The 22925-nt window shown below is 38.4% G+C and overlaps 1 protein-coding gene and 1 pseudogene across 1 annotated transcript in view; both read left to right on the forward strand.

Moving 5' to 3' along the window:
- Positions 1–6539, forward strand: part of Vegfc (vascular endothelial growth factor C) — a 103560-nt gene extending 97021 nt beyond the window's left edge. The window contains exons 5-7 of the mRNA XM_028858281.2: positions 694–800; positions 1081–1414; positions 6029–6539. Of these exons, the coding sequence (XP_028714114.1) occupies positions 694–800; positions 1081–1414; positions 6029–6143 (556 nt within the window). The 3' untranslated portion in view covers positions 6144–6539. The remainder of the gene's footprint in view (positions 1–693; positions 801–1080; positions 1415–6028) is intronic.
- An 8702-nt stretch (positions 6540–15241) lies between these two features.
- Positions 15242–18260, forward strand: LOC114683912 (annotated as a pseudogene).
- The last annotated feature ends 4665 nt before the right edge of the window (positions 18261–22925 follow it).

A 22925-nucleotide genomic window follows, 5' to 3' on the forward strand; every position in this document is an offset into this window, starting at 1 on the left:
GGAATAGAGGATAAGAAGAAAGAAAAGAAGGAAGGAGATGGCCATGAAAACAAAAATACAAGAAAACATGCTCTTGGATATTTTTGGTGGAATGGAAAGTGGAAATTATGCTTGAACAAGAGTTATTAGAGCTGTGGGTTCTATGCTTCAGAAATAAGACAGTAAATGTATTTGTATGTGAATGTCACAATAACAAGTAGGATTTGCGAGGCAAAAACTAAAAGCCACTTAAATTGTTATTATAAGAAATAATACATATTACAACTTTTCATGGAATTTTGCGGAGCCACTAAAAGTTATGTAGAGAAAAACTATCAAATGACCTCTGGAGTTGCCTGAAATTTATATTTTATTTGGTAAAGGAAATTACAGGGTAATATAGAAGGCATCATTGCATTTCTTAGTAAGTTAAAACAATGTATCATTATACAAAGAAACCTGCTTGCCTTTAAAAAGGGTAAATCAGGAGTCCTTTTTGACCTTATAACTTATAAGGGTAAACTCAGATTAAAATCTGGCAGCACGTGAGGTGGGGATACTTTGAGAGGAGACATTAATGGTTCATCTCCTCTGTTCTTATGTATTTTCAAGCTTTCCTGTAAGCATGTTTTGTAACATGCACATGCAAAGAATTATACTTCTATCTGCCAGTTACACTGTTGTTTAGCTCCTGTTTAATTTGTTTCCCCAAAGGTGTCAAGCAGCCAACAAAACTTGTCCAGCCAACTATGTATGGAATCACCACATGTGCCGATGCTTGGCTCAGCAGGATTTTATCTATTATTCAAATGCTGAAGATGGTAAGTAAAAAAAAACACTTCTGTCTATATCTCATCTGGATTTTGATTATCATATTTTCATATTAAATCATCACAATATTCTGCTCATCACTCATTGAAATGAGTATAAAGTAGGATATCAGCTGCTTCCTTTGCTCTTACTTTTAACTTCTATGTAAAGACATGTTTACATACATTCCTTTAACTGAAAAACTAAAAGGGAGGGTGTTATGAATGCGTGTATGTTATGTCACATCCTGAACCAAGTAAGGCCCAGTGAATATGTATTGTGTTTTCCTAGACGCAACCAATGGATTCCATGATGTCTGTGGACCCAACAAGGAACTGGACGAAGATACCTGTCAATGTGTCTGTAAAGGGGGGCTTCGGCCATCCAGCTGTGGGCCCCACAAAGAACTAGACAGAAACTCATGCCAGTGTGTCTGTAAAAACAAACTTTTGCCCACCTCATGTGGAGCCAACAGAGAATTTGATGAAAACACATGCCAGTGTGTATGTAAAAGAACCTGTCCTAGAAATCAACCCCTGAATCCTGGGAAATGTGCTTGTGAATGTACAGAAAACACACAGAAGTGCTTCCTAAAAGGGAAGAAATTCCACCATCCAACATGCAGGTAAGGAGTCTACAAAAACAGTGCTAATTTCCTTCTAGAAAATGCAATGTTCTCAACCAGGAGCCGTTTTCTCAACCCACACTAGCAGCTGCTTATTAGAACGAAGGCATTAAATTATTTGAGAAAGAAATACAGTTATTTAAATCAATGCTATTCTTTCTTGACAATAGACTTTTGTGAGATTTTTAGCTTCTTTTGCTATATAGCCGGGCTAACTCAGAATGTAGCACACTCCTGCCTTGGTATCATGAACTGGAGGGATTTCAGGATTACATGAGCACGTTTGGTCTTTGAGACTTGATTAACCCCAAAAGCAACTCTAGAACACAAAAGGTACAAAAACAAGCCTAGGTTATATTCAAAATTAAATATTTGTCCTAGAGACTAATGTAGCAAGGTCCTATATAAGTTCTCTTAGAGAATGTATATATTATTTTAGAAATGCATTCAGCAGTCCAGGTCTGATGCCTCCAAAAATTATACTTCCAGGTATAATTTAGGACCACATGCTTCTGGTGCATCATTTTAATGCTTAAAAATAAAGCACAGCACCATTTCTTGCAGAATTTTATCAGAAAATGACATATTTGTACTAAATGCTTAATGAGAACTAGATAGATGTTCTAGCTTGCTGTCTGTTGCTATGATAAAATATTTCATACCCAAAAGCTACTAGGGGAAAAAGGGCTTATTTGACTTCCAGGTAACAGTCTATCACCGAGGGAAGTCAAGGAACACTTTATATTGGCTTGCTCCCAGACTTCCTTGCAGGGCCAAAGCCTGCCTGTCTAGGGATGGTACCATCCACAGTGGGCTGGTCCTACATCAGTTAGCATTTAAGAAAATGTCTCACAGACATGGGCATAGGCTAGTCAGTTCCTTCGTTGAGGTTCCCTCTTCTCAGATGCCTCTAGATTTGTGTCAGGTCGATTGATGAAGCTAACTATGACAATAAATTAAAATGTTGTTAAAAGTCACTTGAACAACCGGAGAGATGACTCAGTGGTTGAGAACACACGGTACTCTGTCAGAGAACCTGATGGCTTCCAGCTTCCACTTTGTTCAGTTCACAACTGCCTTTACCTCCTGCTCCAGGGGATCCAACACCTCTTCTGGCATCTATGGTCACCTGTACCCACATGGCATGTAACCAGAGACAAACCCAGACATAAATACATAATTAAAAATTAAAAGCGAAATCATTGGAAGTTACTCAAGATGCATTTTTTGAAATTTTATTTTATTTTACCTGTATGGGTGTTTTGCCTGTCTGTGTGTCTGTGCACCATGTGTGTTCCTGGTGCCCACAGAGGACAGAAGAGGACACTGGATCCCTGGAACTGGAGTTAAGCAGTTACAAGTCAATGTCTGGGTTCTGGTTACTGATCCTGGGTCCTCTGAAGGAGCAGCAAGTACCTAACCACTGAGACATCTTTCCTGCACCATCAGTCATTTTTTACAGCATGGTTTTGTTCTCTTTTTCATCAAGAAAAATAAATGAGGTTCATGGACACAAAGACTTTCCACTTTTATGGCTGAATTTATATCTCTTTTATCTCATGGGGAAAAAAAGACCACTACTGTTTAATCTAGATCTTTGTTTTCAATGGTTTTGCCATATTCCTTCAATGTTGGCCCAGCAGCCACACTTTTGCTTAAGATACCTCAGTATCCTCAGCTCTGTCTTCCTGCTCCCTCAGTTCATGAAGATTGCAGATTTCTTTTGTTTTATTGGCCTCTTACTTTGATGCTGGGAACACGTCATGCTGTTTGTCAGAGTTGCTCCACTTCATATGGCTTTCTCCACTCTTCCATCTCCAATCTCAGCAGGGTCTCTAGCCTGGCATAGGTCTCTCTGTTAAACTGTGTTTAAGCCTCTGAGTTCCTGGATCCAGTCAAGATTTTCATATTTTAACTAGACCCATGGTTCTCAACCTTCCTAATGTTGCAACCCTTTAATTCAGTTCCTCCTGTTGTAGTGACTCCCAACCATGAAATTGTTTTCATTGCTATATTGTAACTGTAGTTTTGCTACTGTTATGAGTCCTAATGTAAATATCTGATATGTTACCCCTGAAAAAGGATCATTCAACCCCCCCCATGGGGGTCATGAACCGTAGGCTGAGAACTACTGATTTAGAGTGTCCTTAATGTTTCTAATTTTCTAGTTCTCTACTCAGAGTACATGAGATTCTAATGTCCTGCTGTTCATTAACTTTTCTCTTTCATTGAATATCTTCTGCTGTCTACCATTTAAATACAGACAGACATTACCCTTTCAAAGTCTAAAAAAAGCCATTATCTTTTGGTTTTTAATATTGTATCCTCATAACTGTCTATCATTTATCTTATACCTCAGTAAGTAGAGCTGGTCTTTTGATCTCAAGAGTTTGTGTTCTCATTTTAACTTATAATTCTGAAGATTTGTCATTTATAGTTACTGAATAATAGGGCACCACTAAATCCAGGTATTTCATTGACTATATTTTTTCTCCTGCGTTGTTGCAGGTTTTCTTACAGGAAAATTAATACTTTTTAAAAAAAACATTTTGAATAATACACATTTTCCAATCTTACTTGCATATTCATACGCTGCATGGCAAATGGTATTTCCAGAATACAATATTATATCCACAAGAATACAGCTGTAACATTTCAGAAAACCTGATTCATGTTCCACATTGAATCTTTTTTTTTTCAATGAATCTAGTACATAGTGCCAAATTTAAATTTTTTGTGACTGTATATAAATTAGCCAGGCATCATAATGTTCCACAGAGAACTGTCACTTTAGCTGAGTAGATCGTATTTATATCTTTATATCTTTGCTTAACAAGTTTTTCATAAGATTCTGTCCTGCATTTCTGGTATCAAAAGTTTAAGTTGGAGTGTCCTGAGCAAGTGGCCATGGAGCAATACTCCCAGCCCTGAACTATATCACTAGGCTAAGTCTTTACATTTACTGCAAGTCATAGTGTGCCCATTTTTATGTGTATAATTCCCGATGGTATGGTGTCAAATGGATGGAGCAAAATAGAAAATAGTTATATATATGTGTGTGTATATATATTATAATACGTTATATATATTATAAAGTTGTAATATACACATGCACATGTCTCTTAATATATATTTCAATGAAGATTGGCAGTGTGTGTGTTTTTTCCTGCCTTAATCATCAGCTGTCATTGACCACTGAGAACTTTATGCTTTTCTAATAAAGAAATTGTATTCATTATGTAGTTATGAATATTTTTAAGTTCTTAACAAGACTTTTATACCATCATCCTCTAAAGCTCAGACAACATTCCAGAAATAAGGACTGAAAGAATGTAAGAGTTAGGAAGATAGAGCAAAGAGTGGCAGACATCTTCTACGAAAGACACAGCCATCACAATTATAAGCTCACTGTAGTTATAGATGCTCACATCTGGGTTATGCAGGAATGGGTCTATGTGGGTCAAGGATGAAGGAGAGGCTAAACACAGCTCCTTATGGCTGAATTATTTGTTCCTGGTAATTCAGGGAGAGAGGGCTCATTGCTCTCAGTTGTATACCCACTCATGACTCGCTCCCCAGGCTCTAGTGAATCCTTCCAATCCAGTGATCACTCAGCTGGCCATGATTAAAATGAACGGTTCATAAACCAAAATAAAAGTCATGAATATGTGAAAGGTGCTGGTAGGGAAGAGAAGGAGTTGCTGGGGTGGCAGGGAGATAAGAGAGAATAGAAGGTGAGAGTTATCTGGAGGCATTATATATGCACATGAAATTGTCAATGATAAAATGAATAATATTAACAATTTTAAATATGTTTTAAAAGATCATTGGCTGTGCTTTCCTTTCTACATCAAATGAGGTGAAATGTGAATTGTTTAAGGGTCTCTTTAGTTCACCCTTACTTTTCCTTTCTGATCCATTACACAGCGAGGCATATTCCTCTTCCATGGCATTCATCAAAGCTAGAGTCAATTCACTAGAGCAAACAGAACTCCCAAAAGTCAAATGATGAGTAATTTGTCCTTGCACCCACTCCCAGCAGTTGGAAGTCTAGTGTAGATGGAGAAGGGCCCCTAACTGCTCATGTTTCCCCTACCATCCAGAGTACAGGTGGAGAAGGACGAGTTATCACCCAGCCAGCTGCGGAGTGGAAACACAAGAGTGTGGATGGGGCTGCTCGCTAAAGACTATGGTCCTGCCAAGATGGCTGGGTTTAATTGCCTGGAAGTCTGGGTCCCAGGCACATCCCAGACTTGTGTGGACATTGCCAGGCTTATGTGATCACAGGAAATCAGCAGACCTTAAATACTCACTTTCAAAATTTCTGTTTTATGTTACTTTCATCCACAAAGCAGAAAGCACTTCAAAAGAATTAATGCTTCCAATAGCCCAGCTTTCCATTGCTATGACAGCAAGAGAGACATGTTTTTAAAGGCTTTCCTTTACAGTTCCGTAAACCTAAACACACACTTAAACATTTATAAGCCTAGAAACACATTTATAATGAAATTAGTAATTTTTCCTGGTTTAAACTTAAGAAAACATAGAAGCTGATTTTTAGCATCATGACTTTCTACTTTGGTCTTCATGATGTGTTTCTCTCTGTTTTTCTAGTTGTTACAGACGACCATGTCCAAATCGACTGAAGCATTGTGATCCGGGACTGTCATTTAGTGAAGAAGTATGTCGATGTGTCCCATCATATTGGAAAAGACCACATATGAACTAAGATATACCAATTTTCAGTTCATCATTTTACTGTCTTGAAAAAACTGTTGCCACGTTAGAACTGTTTATGCACAGAAAGACTCTGTGGGACCACGGTAACAGAGGCCCAAGTCTGTGTTTCCTGAACCATGTGGTTAGCTGCAGGAATTGACTGGCACTCATCTGAAAAGACCTCTTCAAAGAATGGTTTCCTACTGGTGACCAGACAGCTGAGGTTTTTCTCTTGTGATTTAAAAAAAAAGAAAAAGAAAAAAAGAATGACTATATAATTTATTTCCACTAAAAATATTGTTCCTGCATTCATTTTTATAGCAATAACAATTGGTAAAGCTCACTGTGATCAGTATTTTTATAACATGCAAACTATGTTTAAAATAAAGTGAAAATTGTATTATTAGCTGTGAAGTTCAGTCCATTGCCATCTTACATTATATTCCAGGTTTTAGGAAATGAAATGTCAACTTCCAAAATTCTCTCATCACAGATGTGTGAGTTGTCTTCCGTTTTTAAGTGAAGAGTACTCTGCAGACTCAAAGAAGATATCATAGGCACTGTGCATTCATTTACATTCTGGATACAATGGATAAGGTCTACATTTTTAATTTTGATGGAAAAAGGAAGAGAGGGAGAGAAAAAATCAAACTGACAACAGCAGAATTTTTTTTTTTAAGCAAGTTCAATAGTGTTTAAAGAGAAAAATCATGAAAATCATAGTCAACCTCTTTGAATCTGGCAGGATAGCATGATCTGTGTTCATCCAATGTTCTCCATCTTTGAAACTTATCTGAAATCCAAATCATTTTTCAACTCATTTCTTCTAAAAATGAAACAAAACATATTCTGTGTAAGTTACTATCCATTTGGTAAATCATTGTTAGATTTCATACATTGGGAATGTATTAATTATTTTAGCTATTTTAGCAAATAAAATCTTAGCTCTACTTGGTGAGCCTCCTGAGGCTTTGTAAAGGTTTGAACCTGATACAAGGACTGTTATGTATTAGCTTGAATATTAATCTAAATCTTGTGTTTCTTAAAATATATTGGCAAAGCAAAACAATAAAAAAAAACCCATTAAACTAAAAATTAAAGCCAGAAGTATCCCAGAGACAAAAAAATTTATTTGTCCCTGGAGATGTAATAATTTTGATGGAAAAGCAAGAGTAGCATAGACAAAGATAATACATTACCGGAGAAGCTTGCAATTTTATGTGGACCATAAAAATCCCACTTCAACACATTGTAATAAATGTGTGGGGTTTTTTTGTTTTTTTGTTTTTTTAACCATCAGTATAGATGGACTAGGGCTAAAGCTGAGCAGTTGTTTAGAATATCCACACATGTGATTTAACAAAAAGCTGAAAATTAGAGTTCGAAGGCTCTTAAACTCTGCAAAGAATCCCAAGATACCATGACTGATCCAAAAGAGATAGAGCTGAGAAAACACTAGAAGCTTACAGCAACAGCTAATAGATCCAAAACTTGGAAAGTTTATAAACAACATTTCATGTCCAGAAATCTAATATTGTACACTCAGTCTAAAAGGCTGAAGGCAAAAAAAAAAAAAAAAAAAAAAAAAAAAAAAAAAAAAAAAAAAAAAAAGTTTTGCTAAGCAGTTGTGTAAGATTTAGCTTCCAGATTGCTTTTGAAGGAGGTTTTAATATTTACAAACTGTTTGAGTGAAACTGATTCCATTATTAGAATGTCTAAAAATACCTCCTTTCCTCCATATGTGCACCATTTAGAACAGAGTTGAACGGTGTGAATATAAGATTAAATTCCTCGGTGCGTGGTATAAAAGATGGAGAAAGGGCCATGAGCCTGCCTGGACTCAAGCTTTTCTTTGTGTACACCTTGCTCCTGAAGGAATGTCACTGAGTGGTGGAGAGAAGAATTAGATGCTCCAGGCAAGAGGATGCACATAGAATAGCTTCACCACAGTGCTACCCTGAACTATGGTCTAAGTTTCAACCTAGAACATGCAGACAGGGCTGAAGGGAAATCTTCAGGTTCACACTTTTCTGTGTCACTCTGCTGTCTGCAAAGCATGAGCTTTAATTAGAAGATATTCCAAAAGATACTTTTTGAGTTTATGAGTTCTAGAATGCTCTCAATTAATATATCATTAATCCTTTAAAAAATTCACATATGATACCCAAATAACTATTTAATAAAATCAGTGACACGTTTTAAAACACTACTTACAACTACTAGCTGATCTATCAATGTGCTTGAATTTCTGTTCTTGCATTACTTTTTTTCACTGGAAAGAGACTGTTGCTTATTTACAGGACCCAGGATCCTTTTAATTCCAGAGATGACAACTTATTGCTTTAAAGAGGCATGCTGTGGTAGGAGAATCCAATTTCCTTGGGCACTGAATTGCAAATCATGGACCATGATTAAATTCTGACATACCTGTGTCCCTAAGAAAATCACCAAGTTCCCCGAGTCTCAGCATATTAGGCTTTGAAGGGAAAGAGCTGGATTAATGCTGTGTTTAAAGCCCTGGTTCTAATGTCACAATTTGTTTTAACTATAGAGGGAAATCAAAGCCACAGCAACTGACAACTTCATGGAAGCATCATTTAAATGCTTCATATATGAAATTATAAATAAAACTCTGCCTCCCTCATGTAGTCCTTCTATTTTGCTCTTTAATCCTGAGTAGTGTAGATCGCTAGGAAGCACCATTTGTCCCGATCTCTTAAGACGAAAGGTGGCCATATATAGAAGCAGAAAATTTCCTTTTGTAAATATCTTAAAAGTCAAAACCATGCAACTTTTGTAGAATGACATCAAGATTTCTGGTATTCTTCCAAATCTCAATCAAATGTACATAACTCACACTTAATCCAGAAAGGGTCTTTGAAACAGAAATTGACTTTGACCTATGGCTGTTGTCTGTCATTCTTACCATAGCATTTGTTTAGGCATTAAGCAGGATTTGGCGTGTACAAATTTATAAGTAAAGCGGCCAAAATGCTCAGAATGTTCGTTTGGTTGACTCATCAGTATTGATTATATAACAGGCCCAAGGCAAGGAGGTCCACAACAGATAATGATGAATGTTTGATTTCATGAAAGTCACTGAGACAAAATTAAAAGCTCTTTTTTCAAAAATGTGAGTTATGACTGATTACCTGAGAAACAATCCATTCTATGTAGCTGCATACAGAATTTCATCCTTAATTTCAGCGACGAGACAGGAAATCAAAGAAGCTCATAATTTCACCCCACTTAGGAGGGTGAGACAGGAGGATTGCTGTTAGTTTGTACCCAATGGCCATTAATACAGAGCCAGTTCCAGGACAGCTTGAGATACATTGTGAGAACCTCTTTAGAAAACAAAAGATAAACGAAACCCATTTCTTTTATTTTTATGTACTTGTTCATTCCTTTTGGAGACGGGATCTCATGTAGTTGAGGCTGACATCAGACTTCTGGTACTACTGCTCTCGCCTCCCGTGCTCTGGGTCACCAGGTTCAGCTTTGTCACAACTGACAGGAGAAAACGGTTTCCAAACATGCTGTGTCTCGTAGCAATGTTTCGGGTGGGTTGCTGTGGCCACTTTGTATTTTTAAAAACCTTTTTGAAAAAAAAAAATTCAATCTTTCTGACATGTAACACACAGACGTAGTTTCAGTAGAATTTTATTGAATGATTACTATACCTACAAACTATGATGATATTACCGAGGGCATCTATCTCAACCCAATGGCATCACTTTAAACAGCACTGGCATGGCAAAAGGGCTGAGGGCTCACTTTCTAGTTCATGCTTCATTTTTCTTTTAAATTAGAATCTTTTAAGGCGTGTGTGTGTGTGTGTGTGTGTGTGTGTGTGTGTGTGTGTGTGTGTGTACCACATACAGGCAGAGGCCTGAAGGTGGTACTGCATTGAGGTACTAGGGGTTAGTCAGAGTCCATGCAGGCACACAGATATGGAAAGGGGACACAGGCAAGTAATACAGATGTCAAACATCCATCTTCTTCCTCACCTCCCAGACCTAATGACAGAGGCCTGGCAACTGAGCAACTGAAGACACAGTCTAAGCAGTTCTTGTTCCCATCAGTAGACCTGCCACCTGCTCTGGATCAACAAGTCAGATAAGTTTAAAGGCAGATCAGGACATGTTTAGCCCAAGTAGCCTTTCTTTGTTTATGCTGGCCAACCTTGATTGGGAGAAGACCACGAAAGACCATTAAAGCCCTCAGCCCTCCAGGAGAGGCCAGCCTAGCCTGCTTCTTCTTGAGAAGGCCAGGCAAATACCATGACAGTCTCCTGATAACTCAGTTAAGAACCAGGCCTCAGTTCCTGCCTTGTGCAACTGGATAGGCAGTTTCTGAGGAAGCCAAGAACAAGCAACAATCAATCTTCCATGCTTCTGATGTCAGGGATGAGGGAGATAGCATGTACCAAGCCTGGACCACTGGGTCGGCCCCCACATTCAGCAGCCCAAAGTAATCACCAATAAGGACAGAGTCTGGGACTTGTCCAGGCCTGCCCCCAAATGGAAAAGCTATAGCTTTAGGCAGTCCTTGTTAGCCCTAGGCAACTAGGAATATACTAATATGATTGTCCGTCATGTAACCCAGTCATATCTGAGATGACCTAACCGTCCCTGAAACTCCCCTTTAGCTGTGCTTAAAAAGAGGCTGCAAGCCTCTCTCATGGTCACCATTTTGCCTTTATGTAGGATGTGCAGCCCCAGCATGCTGGTACCTTTATTCTCCAGGAAATAAATGCTCTTGTTGATTGCATGCGTGGATGGTGATCTTTCGTGGGATTTCTCCAAGACCCTAACACTCCTCCTTCCACTCCTCCTCCTCTTCTTCCTCCTTTCTTCTGCCTTCCATCCCTTCCTTGCCCCACCCAGCTGTTCTTCACCTTTCAAAGGTGTCTTTCATCTGTCAGTTCTGTAGCTGGGTCTGAGATGTTTTTCCCTTGTTGCTACCTATTGTTTCTAGATTTCTTTTTCCTGCCTCTTATTTGTCTAACAGGCAGAGAAAACTGACTGATTCTAGACACCTTACATGGTGACAGGATCCCTTGAAACTAGAATTGCTGGCAGTTGTGAGCCACCCGAAAGGGGTTCTGGGAATTTCATTCCAGGCTCCTCTGTAAGATGAGCAAATGCTCTGACAGCTGAGCTTACCAGCCCCCTATTACAGTTTTAAAGGAACTGTTTTATTTCTCTCTGCAGTTACTCATCCTTAAGCAGTAACCCTTTAGGCCTGCTTTTGGTTTGTTGGTTGGTTTGTGTTTTCTTTTTCCTTTTGTCCGTGCTCTGATGTGTTGGCAAACACTGCTCAAAGGAAGGAGAAGGTATACTCAGAATCAGATGGAATTTTAATATTTAAGATCGAACACTCCCAGTTTTCCCTGATTCTATTCTAGACATTGCACTGAAAGACTGGGATTCATTTTAAAACATTGTTGCTTTTTAGATTTTTTTTAAATTAACATTCAAAATAAGAGTCATTATGGCATTTTAGTATCTGCCTTGTTGACCCTTTCCTCCTGTTCCCTCCTTGATCCCTGCTCCCTCCAACCCTCAGGATCCCCCACCATTTCTTCATGTTGTTGTGTTGGAAGCTCATATTCCCCTCAGGATACACAGTCAGCAAAGGATCAGAGACCCGACCTTGGACGTATTCCCATGATGAAGGGAAAATGAAGAGAGAGCAGAAATGAGGAAAAGAAGAAAGTGGGTATAAAAGAGAAGAGAAATCAGATGGGATAAGAAAGGCAAACAAGAAGAAAAAACAAACACACTACATTTTAAAGTAAAAATTAATGATGTCTAGCATGTTAGACAGGGATCGGGAAGATGTGCAAACTCTTAAGCTGCATAGAAATATTTCAGCAATTTGTGAACAAGAATGACAAAAGAAAATGTGCATTTCCTATTGCAACAATTTTGAATGAGACTATTAATGAGTAACACCATCATGGTTTTATAAAATTTTTGTTTCAGTAAACATTGAAATATAGCATAGAGAGATCTTTGTGATGAAAAAACTTCAGCTCTATTTTCCATGTGGATGTGTTGGATATTACTTCATCCCCAATCATCCCCAGTGGTGCCTTGCAGTTAAGAAGTCAATGGGAAACCTAAACTATCTTTTCCCACACAGATTAAGGACAGATGTGGCTAAATGAAAATTGATATCATGTGAGAATCTCACTCTCTATCTCACTGTGGGTTTTCTCTAACACACTAGATGACTTATTTCCTCTTGCATGAGAAGACAACTCTTTGTTCCTATGACATCAGGTAGGCAATCGTGATTGGCAATTTGCTTGGCAGAGCACATACAGAAAGCTTACTTTAGCCATAGTGTGTATTTGTAGTCTGTGCTTCATGAATCTAGGGTTTCAATATGCTGAAGAGGTTTTCTACATTGTAATTTATTTGAAAACACTCAGTCCAGTCTCTTTCTGCTCTTGAAATAATCTCAGAAATGTATGTTAGACTTAGAAGGGATTTTTAATAATTATAGAGGATTGTCTCTCATTTTTAGGATAAAACAACTACACCCTGGAACTGGTAAAAACTTTCACTGCACCACACAGGTAGTGAAGGCACAACAGCTTAAAAACAGGGAAAGATGGTCTTTCCTCATGTTCTTTCTACCCTACAGTAACATACATGTGTGCCACTGAATTACCAGCTGGAGAATCAGACTGTTAGTACTAATTTGATAAATGTAGCCTTGTAGTTGTTGTTCTTGTTGTTGTTATTATTAATCTGTCTTACATCAAAATATTGAGGGGGTATTAGAAGCCCTTTGCCAATTATTTTTTCTAGACATTACTATAAAACATGACATTTTCTTTTTTTACATTATTTTAGCAATAATACATAATATACTAAATGCTATCTCACATAAACATATACATGTCTACAATTGTGCAAAAATCTTAGAATACTGAAGTTCTTCCCATCAAAGGACTCATGCTTTGGTGACCTCAGGGAAGGACACCACACTGCCAAGAAAGCAAAAGTGCTCTTAGTTCCCAATGCCCCACCTGTTCTACTTAGAGAAAATAATCTATTTAACACCCCTACAGGTCTTAAACTAAGTTTAAAGAAAAAAAACAACCTTATTTTATGCTCTTGACCTAAGGACAAACATAACTCAGGATGAACTGGGCTGGAATGTTCTTTGAGGTACTACCTTTAAAGTCATACCCTTACCTTTATCCACACACATTCTTTTTAAAATTATTTTTATTTAATTAAAATATACGATTTCTTCATTTTCCCTTCTCCTCCCTTCTACCTTTCCTATGAATCACCCCTTCTTTAACCGTTATTGTAGGCACAAGCATAATTCTTGCACCAGATTCGTATTCCTTAATTCTCTCTGCCTTTGTGAAAAGCTGCTGTAACAAGTACTTTGATTTTTCATCTATCATGGTATCTTCCTCCATGTCATCCCACTCTGTCCCTGTTCCAGCTTGACCCTCCCATTTCCCTATGTTCTCATGCCCCACTTCTCGCCCTCTGCCACCCCACCACACCCAGTCCACTCATGTAGATCTCATCCACTTCTCCTTCACAGGGTCATCCATGTGTCCCTCCTAGGGTCTTTTCCTGTTAGCTAGCCTCTCTGGAGTTGTGGGTTGCAGTCTGGCCATCCCTTCCCTCCCATTTAGTATCCACTTATGGATGAGTACATACTATGTTTGTCCTTCTGAGTTGGGTTACCTCACTCAAGATGACATTTCTAGATCCATCCATTTGCCTGCAAATTTCATATCATTGTTTTTTACTGCTGAGTAGTACTCCATTGTGTATATGTGCCACAATTTCTTTATCCATTCTTCAGTTGAGAAGCATCTAGGTTGTTTCCAGGTTCTTGCTATTACAAATAATGCTGATATGAACATAGTTGAGCATGTGTCCTTGTGGTAAGATTGAGCATTCCTTGGATATATGCCCAAGAGTGGTATAGTTGGGTCTTGAGGAAGAATTATTGCCAACTTTCTGAGAAACTGCCATACTGATTTCCAGAGTGGCTGTACAAGTTTTCATTCCCACCAACAGTGGAGTGTTCCCCTTGCTCCACATCCTCTCCAACATAAGCTGTCTTTAATGTTTTTGATCTTAGCCATTCTGACAGGTGTAAGATGGTATCTCAGAGTTGTTTTGATTTGCATTTCCCTGATGACTAAGGCTGTTGAGTAATTCCTTAAATGTCTTTCAGCCATCTGAGATTCTTCTATTGAGAATTCTCTGTTAAGCTCTGTAGCCCATTTTTTAATTGGATTGTTCAGTATTTTGATGTCTAACTTTTTGAGTTCTTTATATATTTTGGAGATCAGCCCTCTGTCAGATATGTGGTTGGTGAAGCTCTTTTCCCATTATGTAGGCTGTTGTTTGGTCTTATTGACTGTGTCCTTTGCTCTACAAAAGCTTCTCAGTTTCAGGAGGTCCCATTTATTAATTGTCACTCTCAGTGTCTGTGATACTGGTGTTATATTCAGGAAGTGGTCTCCTGTGCCAATTCATTCCAGACTACTTCCTACTTTCTCTTCTAGCTGTGTCTCAGGAGGCTACTATATACTCAACTTCCCTTTTAATGCATTTCTGTCCTATATTAGTCTTAGTTGCCATAAGATAATACCCAAGGTTTGGGCTTAAAGAACGTAAATGCATTTTCCCCACAGTGTTAGAAGCCAGAAATCCAAGATGAATTTGGGGTTGGGCTCTGGTGGGACCTCCCAGCTTTCCTCTATTCACCTTCTCATAGCATCCACACATGGGCATGCTTTGGTTAAGTAGCAGAAATATATGCTGTCCCATTGTGAGTGAATCACACTACAACTTTTCTTCTCTGTTCTGACTGACTGCTTCAATTCAGAAGGCAAAAGGCTGCGTCCTCCACCAATTTTTTACCTAATACAAGTATAGAATTTTATAAATTCCTCCAGATGCTGCCTACCATCTGACAGTCTATTTTTTAGTGTTTTGTTATTAAATTCTCAGACCTATTTAGAAGTGAGAGATTTCTAATGAGTCAGGTGTGGTTTCTGTCCCCACACCTTACCCTTTTAGAAAGTCACAAATTGCACTGAGCTTTGCCAGCATGGAGAGAGGAAATATGGTGTCCTCCATAGCTCACACTCTTGTGAAGAGCCCCCCAAGGATTACAGAATTCACACCAGTATCCATGACCACTGACATGACAGAAATTTTAAGAGACCCCAGTGATGATACGTTGGACCAAAGAAAATATGTAATTACTTCCTTCTCTTCTCATGGCATTTTTTATTGTTGGTAATCAGGTAAAAGATATAAGATCTCTGTCAAAGTGAAAAACCATTTGGAGTGGGAAGATACTTGGAAGGAGAGCAGAATGTCAGTTCCTGAAAGGAAGTGTTATTTGCAGCTCAACTAAGGTTTTGTGTCAAACCACAAATGCTCCTTTGGCATTAATTTGGTAACTGGCAATAGAACACATGGATTGCTGAATTATTTTTCAAATTTAAATACATTAAAATAGTGTTTTTAGACTCTGCCAATGGTGTGTGGCTTAAATTAACATATATTAAGATAGAAGAATTTTAAATTCTAAACATTTGTCCTGATACCCACAGATAAGTGTAGTTCTCATCCTTGATCATGCAAATTTCTTTTTGCAACCGTCGAGGTCCATTACAGAAAACCACAATCTATCAAAGTGCAGAGTTGTAGAGCCAAGTCCAAACAGATATATCTACCAAACAATTTTCACGCCTAAGGCTCAGGGTCATCGCAAAAGGCAGGCAGAAAGACTGTGAGAAGGGGAGGATCAGGGACTTAGCTTTGAGATTGTGTCTCCTAAGAATATCAGGAGGTACACACACAAAGTCTCACCAACGTGGTTTTCTAAACATGAGCCGAACTAGAAAAAGAGCAATAGACATGCTAATGTGGATGGCCTCAACTCGACACAAAGTACTACCAAAAAACTACACTATGGAGTGCTGAGAGCAGGAGAGAAATAGTCTTCCCCAGAGAAGAGAATGACAATTGTATATTCAACAACTATTTATCCAGTATCAAATGGTCATCCCTGAAAACATGCATAAAAGTAACATTATACAGACTGAGCAGATTGTATTTATGTATTTAGGAATATGTACATACACACACTTGGATATATATACATGTATGTATACATATATGCATATATGTATACATATATATATAAACAATTGATTAAAAAAGAGGTCATGAATTTGAACAAAAGAGGGTATATGGAGGATTTGGAAGCAGGAAATAGAAGGTAATGAAGTAATTATATTATAATCACAAAATAATAAAATAATAAATTAATTATGGCAACCTTAAAAAAACAGAAGAGTTCTGATATAAGTAATCTGAGCTCATTGTGGCAAATTAAAAGTTAATAAGTGAATATCATTAGGTGTGATATAATCATCTTTTAACTACAATTCCATTTTAGTGTATATGCACCCATACACTGCTTACCCGGACTTTCTTAGTAGGATAAGGTCTGATCAATGGAATTGGTTATTGGATTTTTTGCAGGTTATAATGCCTTTTATGTTTTCCAAACAGAAGCAAAGTAAGTTGCCAATGACAAGGGAAATTTAAAATATTATACTTGACAGCCTTCTATATAAAGCAAATAATAGTTATATTTTAAAGAACAATAGAAAATATAATCTCAAATTTAATTTTCCTCTCTTATTCTGTTGCCTGCCTTTGTATGTTAATCCTATTAACCAGTATTAGTCTGCTTTATGTCACTATTATAAAATACCTAGCTAAGCATGATGAGGCCTGTCTTTCATCACAGCACTTGGGAGGCAGAAACAGACAAATCTCTGTGAGTTCCTGGTCAGCCTGGTCTACATAAGTTTCATGACTGCCAGAATTACCTAGCCAGACCATTTTTATAAATAAATAAATAAATAAATAAATAAATAAATAAATAAATAAATAAATAAGCAAGCATGTAGTAGAGTATTATTTTAAGGTGTGTTACTTTTGTTTATATTGTATTTGTTTAACTTTGTAAAGTTGTGTTACTGTGCCTGTGTAAAACACCTGATGCCTTAATAAAGAACTGGCCAATAGCAAGGTAGGAGAAAGGATAGGTCGAGCTGGCAGGCAGAGATTATATATAGAAGGAGAAAACTGGGAGGAGGGATCTAAGTTCTAGGAGCCAGAGAAGGAGGAGGACTCCAGGGCCTAGCCACCCAGCTACACACACACCAGCAAGCCACAGAATAAGAGCAAGATACAGAAGTAAGAGAACAGAAAAAGCCCAGAGGCAAAAGGAAGATGGGATAAGTTAAGTTAAGGAAAGCTGGCTAGAAACTAAGCCAAGCTAAGGCTGGGATTTCATAAGTAATAGTAAGCCTTTCTGTGTGAATTTATTTGGGACCTGGGTAGTGGGTCCCCAAAAAGAGTAAAAACAACAGCAAAGCAAACAAATGAAGTTTTAAGATTTATTTTATTTGTGTGTGTGTGTGTGTGTGTGTGTGTGTGTGTGTGTGTGTGTGTGTGTGTGTGCAGGCACACACATGTGCATATGTGTGTAAATGCTCACAGGGTTCAGAAGATTGTTTGGAGTTGCATTTACAGGAAGTTGTGAGCCTGGCTGCTCACACCAGAGTCTGGTCTTCTGCAAGAATTCCAAGTGCCCAGGCCTGCCAGGGATCACTGAAGAGGTCTCCTCAACATTCAGGCCCTGAAGCACGGGAGTGATCTCTCCCTAATAAATGGCTCTTTTGTGGCCACCCATGACTACTATAGGTTATCCCTGACCTCTTTGTCCAGCAACAGCTCCTGTGGAAGTGCTGAGTACACAACCACCCGGTTCTCCCCATAACTAAGCATAGCCTCTGGTGTGCCCAGCTACTTTTTTGGAAAGTCCACCCTCCAATTCATGTCCACAGTGTTGGAGTCTCCTGAGCACTCAACATAAATCCACCCCCAACACACCTCCGCCAGTCTCCAGAAGCGAAATGATCACTGATGGCCTGGCTTCTAAAACGATGAAGAAACTAGTCATTCATTCTGGACAGGCCACCACTAGGGCCCCATCTTGGCCCAGCAGAAAAAGTAGCTGTCCCAAGCTTCACAGTTGCTAGGCTGGAGCCCCATCCACCCAACCACCCCACTGTGAAAACCAGGCAGGCTGCCACAAGCAGCAGACACCAGCAAGAGTTGGATAGAGCCTGATGGTGGTGGTGTACACCTTTAATCCCAGCACTCAGGAGGCAGGGGCAGGCAGATCTTTGTGAGTTCGAGGCCAGCCTGGTCTACAGAGCGAGTTCTAGGACATCCAGGGCTACACAGAGAAGCCCTGTCTGGAAAAACAAATCAAATCAAAACAAACAAACAAACAAACAAACAAACAAACAAAAGAGTTGGATAGAGCCCTCCTCTTCTCTCACTGCCCTGAGCTTCCCTGACCCATAACTGTTCCTTGAACTAAGCAGAAAATAATCACCCATCAGCCAACCCCCCCAACAAAAAGAAAAGCATATCAAATGCTCCTAACTGCTGAGGAATCTCTTCAACCCCTTAGCCAATGGAAAATCAACCAATCTGTAAAATATTCGTTACTATAGCAATTCAATTTTAAAATGTCTGATGCTATCAACTAATTTTTTTCTTATCACCAAAGAAATCTAATTATGATTTGCTGAGAAGTTTATTACAAATGAAATAGAATTTAGGAACATTAGACAGAAGCTTTCTTATCAGAGTTGTGTCAAGCCCTGCAAGGAGAGTAAGAAGTACATGGTTTTGATCCCTCTCTGACTTCGGTTTTTCATATGTGCAGCCTGCTGACCTCTTTCTATTTTCAGAATAAGATGATTTTCAATCTCTCAGAGCCTCCTGAATTTCTATGACAGCTAGTTATATTTATATGAAGCCAGACAATTTCAAGTTCCCTGAAATATTTTCTCCATAGCTACATGCATTTAACTAGTTAACTCTTGAGATATATCTAAAAAGAAAATCTTAGCCATCTCAAACCAAAGGAATGAGTTTCATTGAAATGTTTCCTGCCTTCGGTGCCTTGCCAGATAGAACTATTAAATGTTATACCAAGTTTAACTCAAACTGAAATTAAATAGACACAATTGAGGTCCAGCCTAACTTGTAGAAAAAGAAGAAAAAACTTAATCAGAAGAGTTTAATTTTGCCGGGTGGTAGTGGTACATGCATTTAATCCCAGAACTTGGGAGGCAGAGCCAGGCGGATCTCTGTGAGTTTGAGGCCAGCCTGGTCTACAGAGCAAGATCCAGGACAGGCACCAAAACTACACAGAGAAACCCTGTCTCAAAAAAAAGGCTTCATTTTGCAAGATTTATGGACCTTTTTCCTTGGGCTGATGAGGGGGTGTAAGGTACATATAAACAATAGAAAAGCTAACAAGTCTGTTATAGTTATAATTTTCATTGAGAAATTTGTTATTTTTATCATTTTCATCATTATATAAATTTAAATTTTTATTGTAGATGATGATCTGTTCTCCATTGGAAATATTCCACCGAGGACCATCTGCCAAGATGAAAGACATTTTGCAGGACTAATTCAGTGCTCAGAATCAGAGCGTCTCCTAAGAGACAGAGTCCCAACATTATTTTGTACCTACAATCAGCATACATGTTAATGAAGGACTTTGGTAAGCTGATTAATGCTTCAGTCAATTGGGGTAAGGCATTGGAAGTCAACCCAGACACGAAACACTCTACATGATTTCTCCTTTGCTGGATTCTGTTTTCAATATAAAAGGCCTACATTCTATCAATTGAAGTTTTTCTTTTTTATTTTCTGCAATTACTTCAGAGCTCTCTTGCACACAGTTGGACACTGTAAATGGAAGTCTTGTGGGAGATTTCCAGGTTGAAGCAGTAAAAAGCCTGTGTGCAATGACACAGCCTTTCTCTTCATTTCTAAGAGGCCACTCCAAAAAGATATTGTCTTAAAATGGATGAGTCACAAATTTAACTAACTTAAAGTTTAAGAGGACTGGGTTGTCTGCATAACTGAGACAGTTGTATACCTTGATCTGCTTAAGCGTCCCCCTGGCAGTAGGATCAGGATCCATCCCTGGTACATGAGCCCACTACCTATTGTGGGACACCTTGCACGGTCTTGATGCAGGGGGAGGGTCTTGGACCTGCCCCTACTGAATGTACCAAGCTCTGCTTCCCATGGGAGACCTTACATTGTTGGAGGAGGGAATGGGGGCTGGGTTGGAGGGGAAGACTGGAGGTGCAGGAGGAGGGAAGAGAGGGGGATCTGTGATTGGTATGTAAAATGAATAAAAAATTCCTAAAAAAGAAAAAGATTGGGGAAGGCCATCTATATGGGAGAGTTGCCAAAGGTAAAAAAGATTACTATAAACAGTGAGAAGGAAGTTTTTATTACAGAAAATCACAGATACATTGGTTTGAGGCTGTTTGTTACAAAAATCGAGCCCCATCATTTCCTTTCTGGAGTACCCTTCCATTTTAAAGAAAAATTATTATCATTTGCATTATGTATTCTCATAAATATACATAGTACAATGCTACCAGTGTCCATTTCTTGTATTTCCTAAGGCCCTGAATAACAGTTTACATAGAGGGCTAATATTTGTTCTGAATTATTTCTATGAAGAAAAAATGAATGACATATTCCAATATTTGTTTGTATTGTTTAGGTTTATGCTGTCAGCTTGATATAGAATTCTTGGCATGCTTTCCTTTAGTTTCATTAGCTTTTAGACACCATTCTTCTAGACAATAATTTTTATTACTTCCTTTATTTTTTGAGATTATATAATATAATTGCATCACTTCCCTACTTTCCTCACTACAGACACTCCCATATACCCAGCTATGCTGTCTTGCAAATTCATGGCCTCTTTTATTGTTATTACATACATATATGTACATGTATATACGGATATATTTCAAAGTCTTGCTCTAGTTTGGTCTTTGATTATTTGTAGTAACAATAAGTTTAAGCTTACAGCTTCTGTGATTTGTCATTAGATATTTAGTGTTAAAGTTTTTATTTCCTTTTTCCATCTTCAGTAGAGAACCCAGGACCTAGTGCATAGTATCCAAGTGTTTAACAACTGAATTACACTCCCAGTACCAATCACACTTTTACACAGAATGTATGTACATGTTTCCTTATTCACCTCACCTAGAATTGGTTGAACCCTTTGAAAATGTAGATTCTGGCTATTTTTCAACTCTAGAGTTATGTCTCTTGTAATATTTCTTGCACAGAACCTACAGTTAGACTCCCAACAGTTCTCACTTTCTGATAGCCACTCCCTTGTGTCATCTCACTGAAGTTTGTAGCAAGTTGGTCTACTAAAGCATACAGAGGAGTGAGTGAATGCCCCTGCTGGTATTGAATTGTGTGTCTCTGGGTTCTTTCCTGAGCATGCTTGTGCACAATTTCATTTTTTTTTCATTCATTTTATATACTAATCACAGATCCTTCTCTCATCCCTCCTTCTGCTCCCCCTATACACCCTCTCCAATCCTGTATCCCTTTCTCCAACAGGGTAAGTTCTCCCATTGGGGGCCAACTAAGCCTGGTCCATTCAACTGAGGCAGAACCAAGCCCATCCCTGCTTTATCAGGGGTGAGCAAGGTGTCTGACTATAGGTCCTGGGATCCAGAAAGCCAGCTCATTCACCAGAGATGCACGATTTCATTTGTCTTTTGTAGAGCCCTTGCTTAGGGGAAGGCTGTTCTGTGAGTACTTCAGTGGAGAACATCTCTGTGGTAAGAAACTGGGGCTTCTTGCCAGAAGCCACAATGAGTTGTCTTGAACTTGGGTGCTTCACCAACAATTGGGTTGAAAAAGCATAGCCTCCGCCAGCATTCTGGCTGCAAACTCATGAAAGAACTTGTGAGAATCAGGCTTTTTGGCCCACGGCAACCATAAGATAATTAAAGTGCAGTGTTTAAATTACCCTGGGTTTTAGGGTAATTTGTAATAGAAAAACAGATATCTAACATAATGCCACTTTGCATTTATTATCTCTGTCAGTTCATTCTCCTTGTAAAATTTGTATTTGTGACATTTACCTTCTTAAATATATTATACTAAATTTGTTGTCTTTCTCTTATTTTTTTTTATATTTGGAGACAGTGTTTCTCTATTTTAGCTCTGGCTGTCATGGAGCTTTCTCTGTAGACAGACTGGCCTCTAACTCAGAGATCTGCCCACCTCTGTCTCCTGAGTGCTGGGATTAAAGGCCTTCATCACCACCACCCAGCCTTTCTCTTATGATCTTTAAGCTTCTCATGAGTCTTCCTCAGGGCATTTGAGCTACTTTTCTCCTTGATATTCAATATTATTCAACTTTCCAAGGAGCAAATCTTTTTGAGTTATTTCCTAAGTGTTTAATTGGGAAGCTATACATGTATTTGAATTCCAAGGAGTCATTACTGACATGTATAAAGTTGTCCTCTCCTGCAGAAATACCTATAGTAATTGGATCTTTTCAAGACAGCAGAAATTCATTCTGTACAAGGAAATTTCTCCAGTTTTGAGAGTCAGATCAATAATGCAACATGGACATGGGTGTTTCCACATTTGAGAAAGTTCTCTTCATAGGATAGAAATTATGCTATGTATTTATAAGAAATTTTTTGACTCTTCAAAATTCTGCCAAATTTGTTGTAATTTTCTGCATTTGAAAACTTGAAAAATACTGATTATTTAATCTGGAGTCTAAGAATTATCATAACTAAGGTGGAAGCACTAATTTTATCTATCACTGGGATTTT

This window comes from Peromyscus leucopus, chromosome 17 (genome assembly GCF_004664715.2).
Source record: "Peromyscus leucopus breed LL Stock chromosome 17, UCI_PerLeu_2.1, whole genome shotgun sequence".
NCBI lineage: Eukaryota > Metazoa > Chordata > Mammalia > Rodentia > Cricetidae > Peromyscus > Peromyscus leucopus.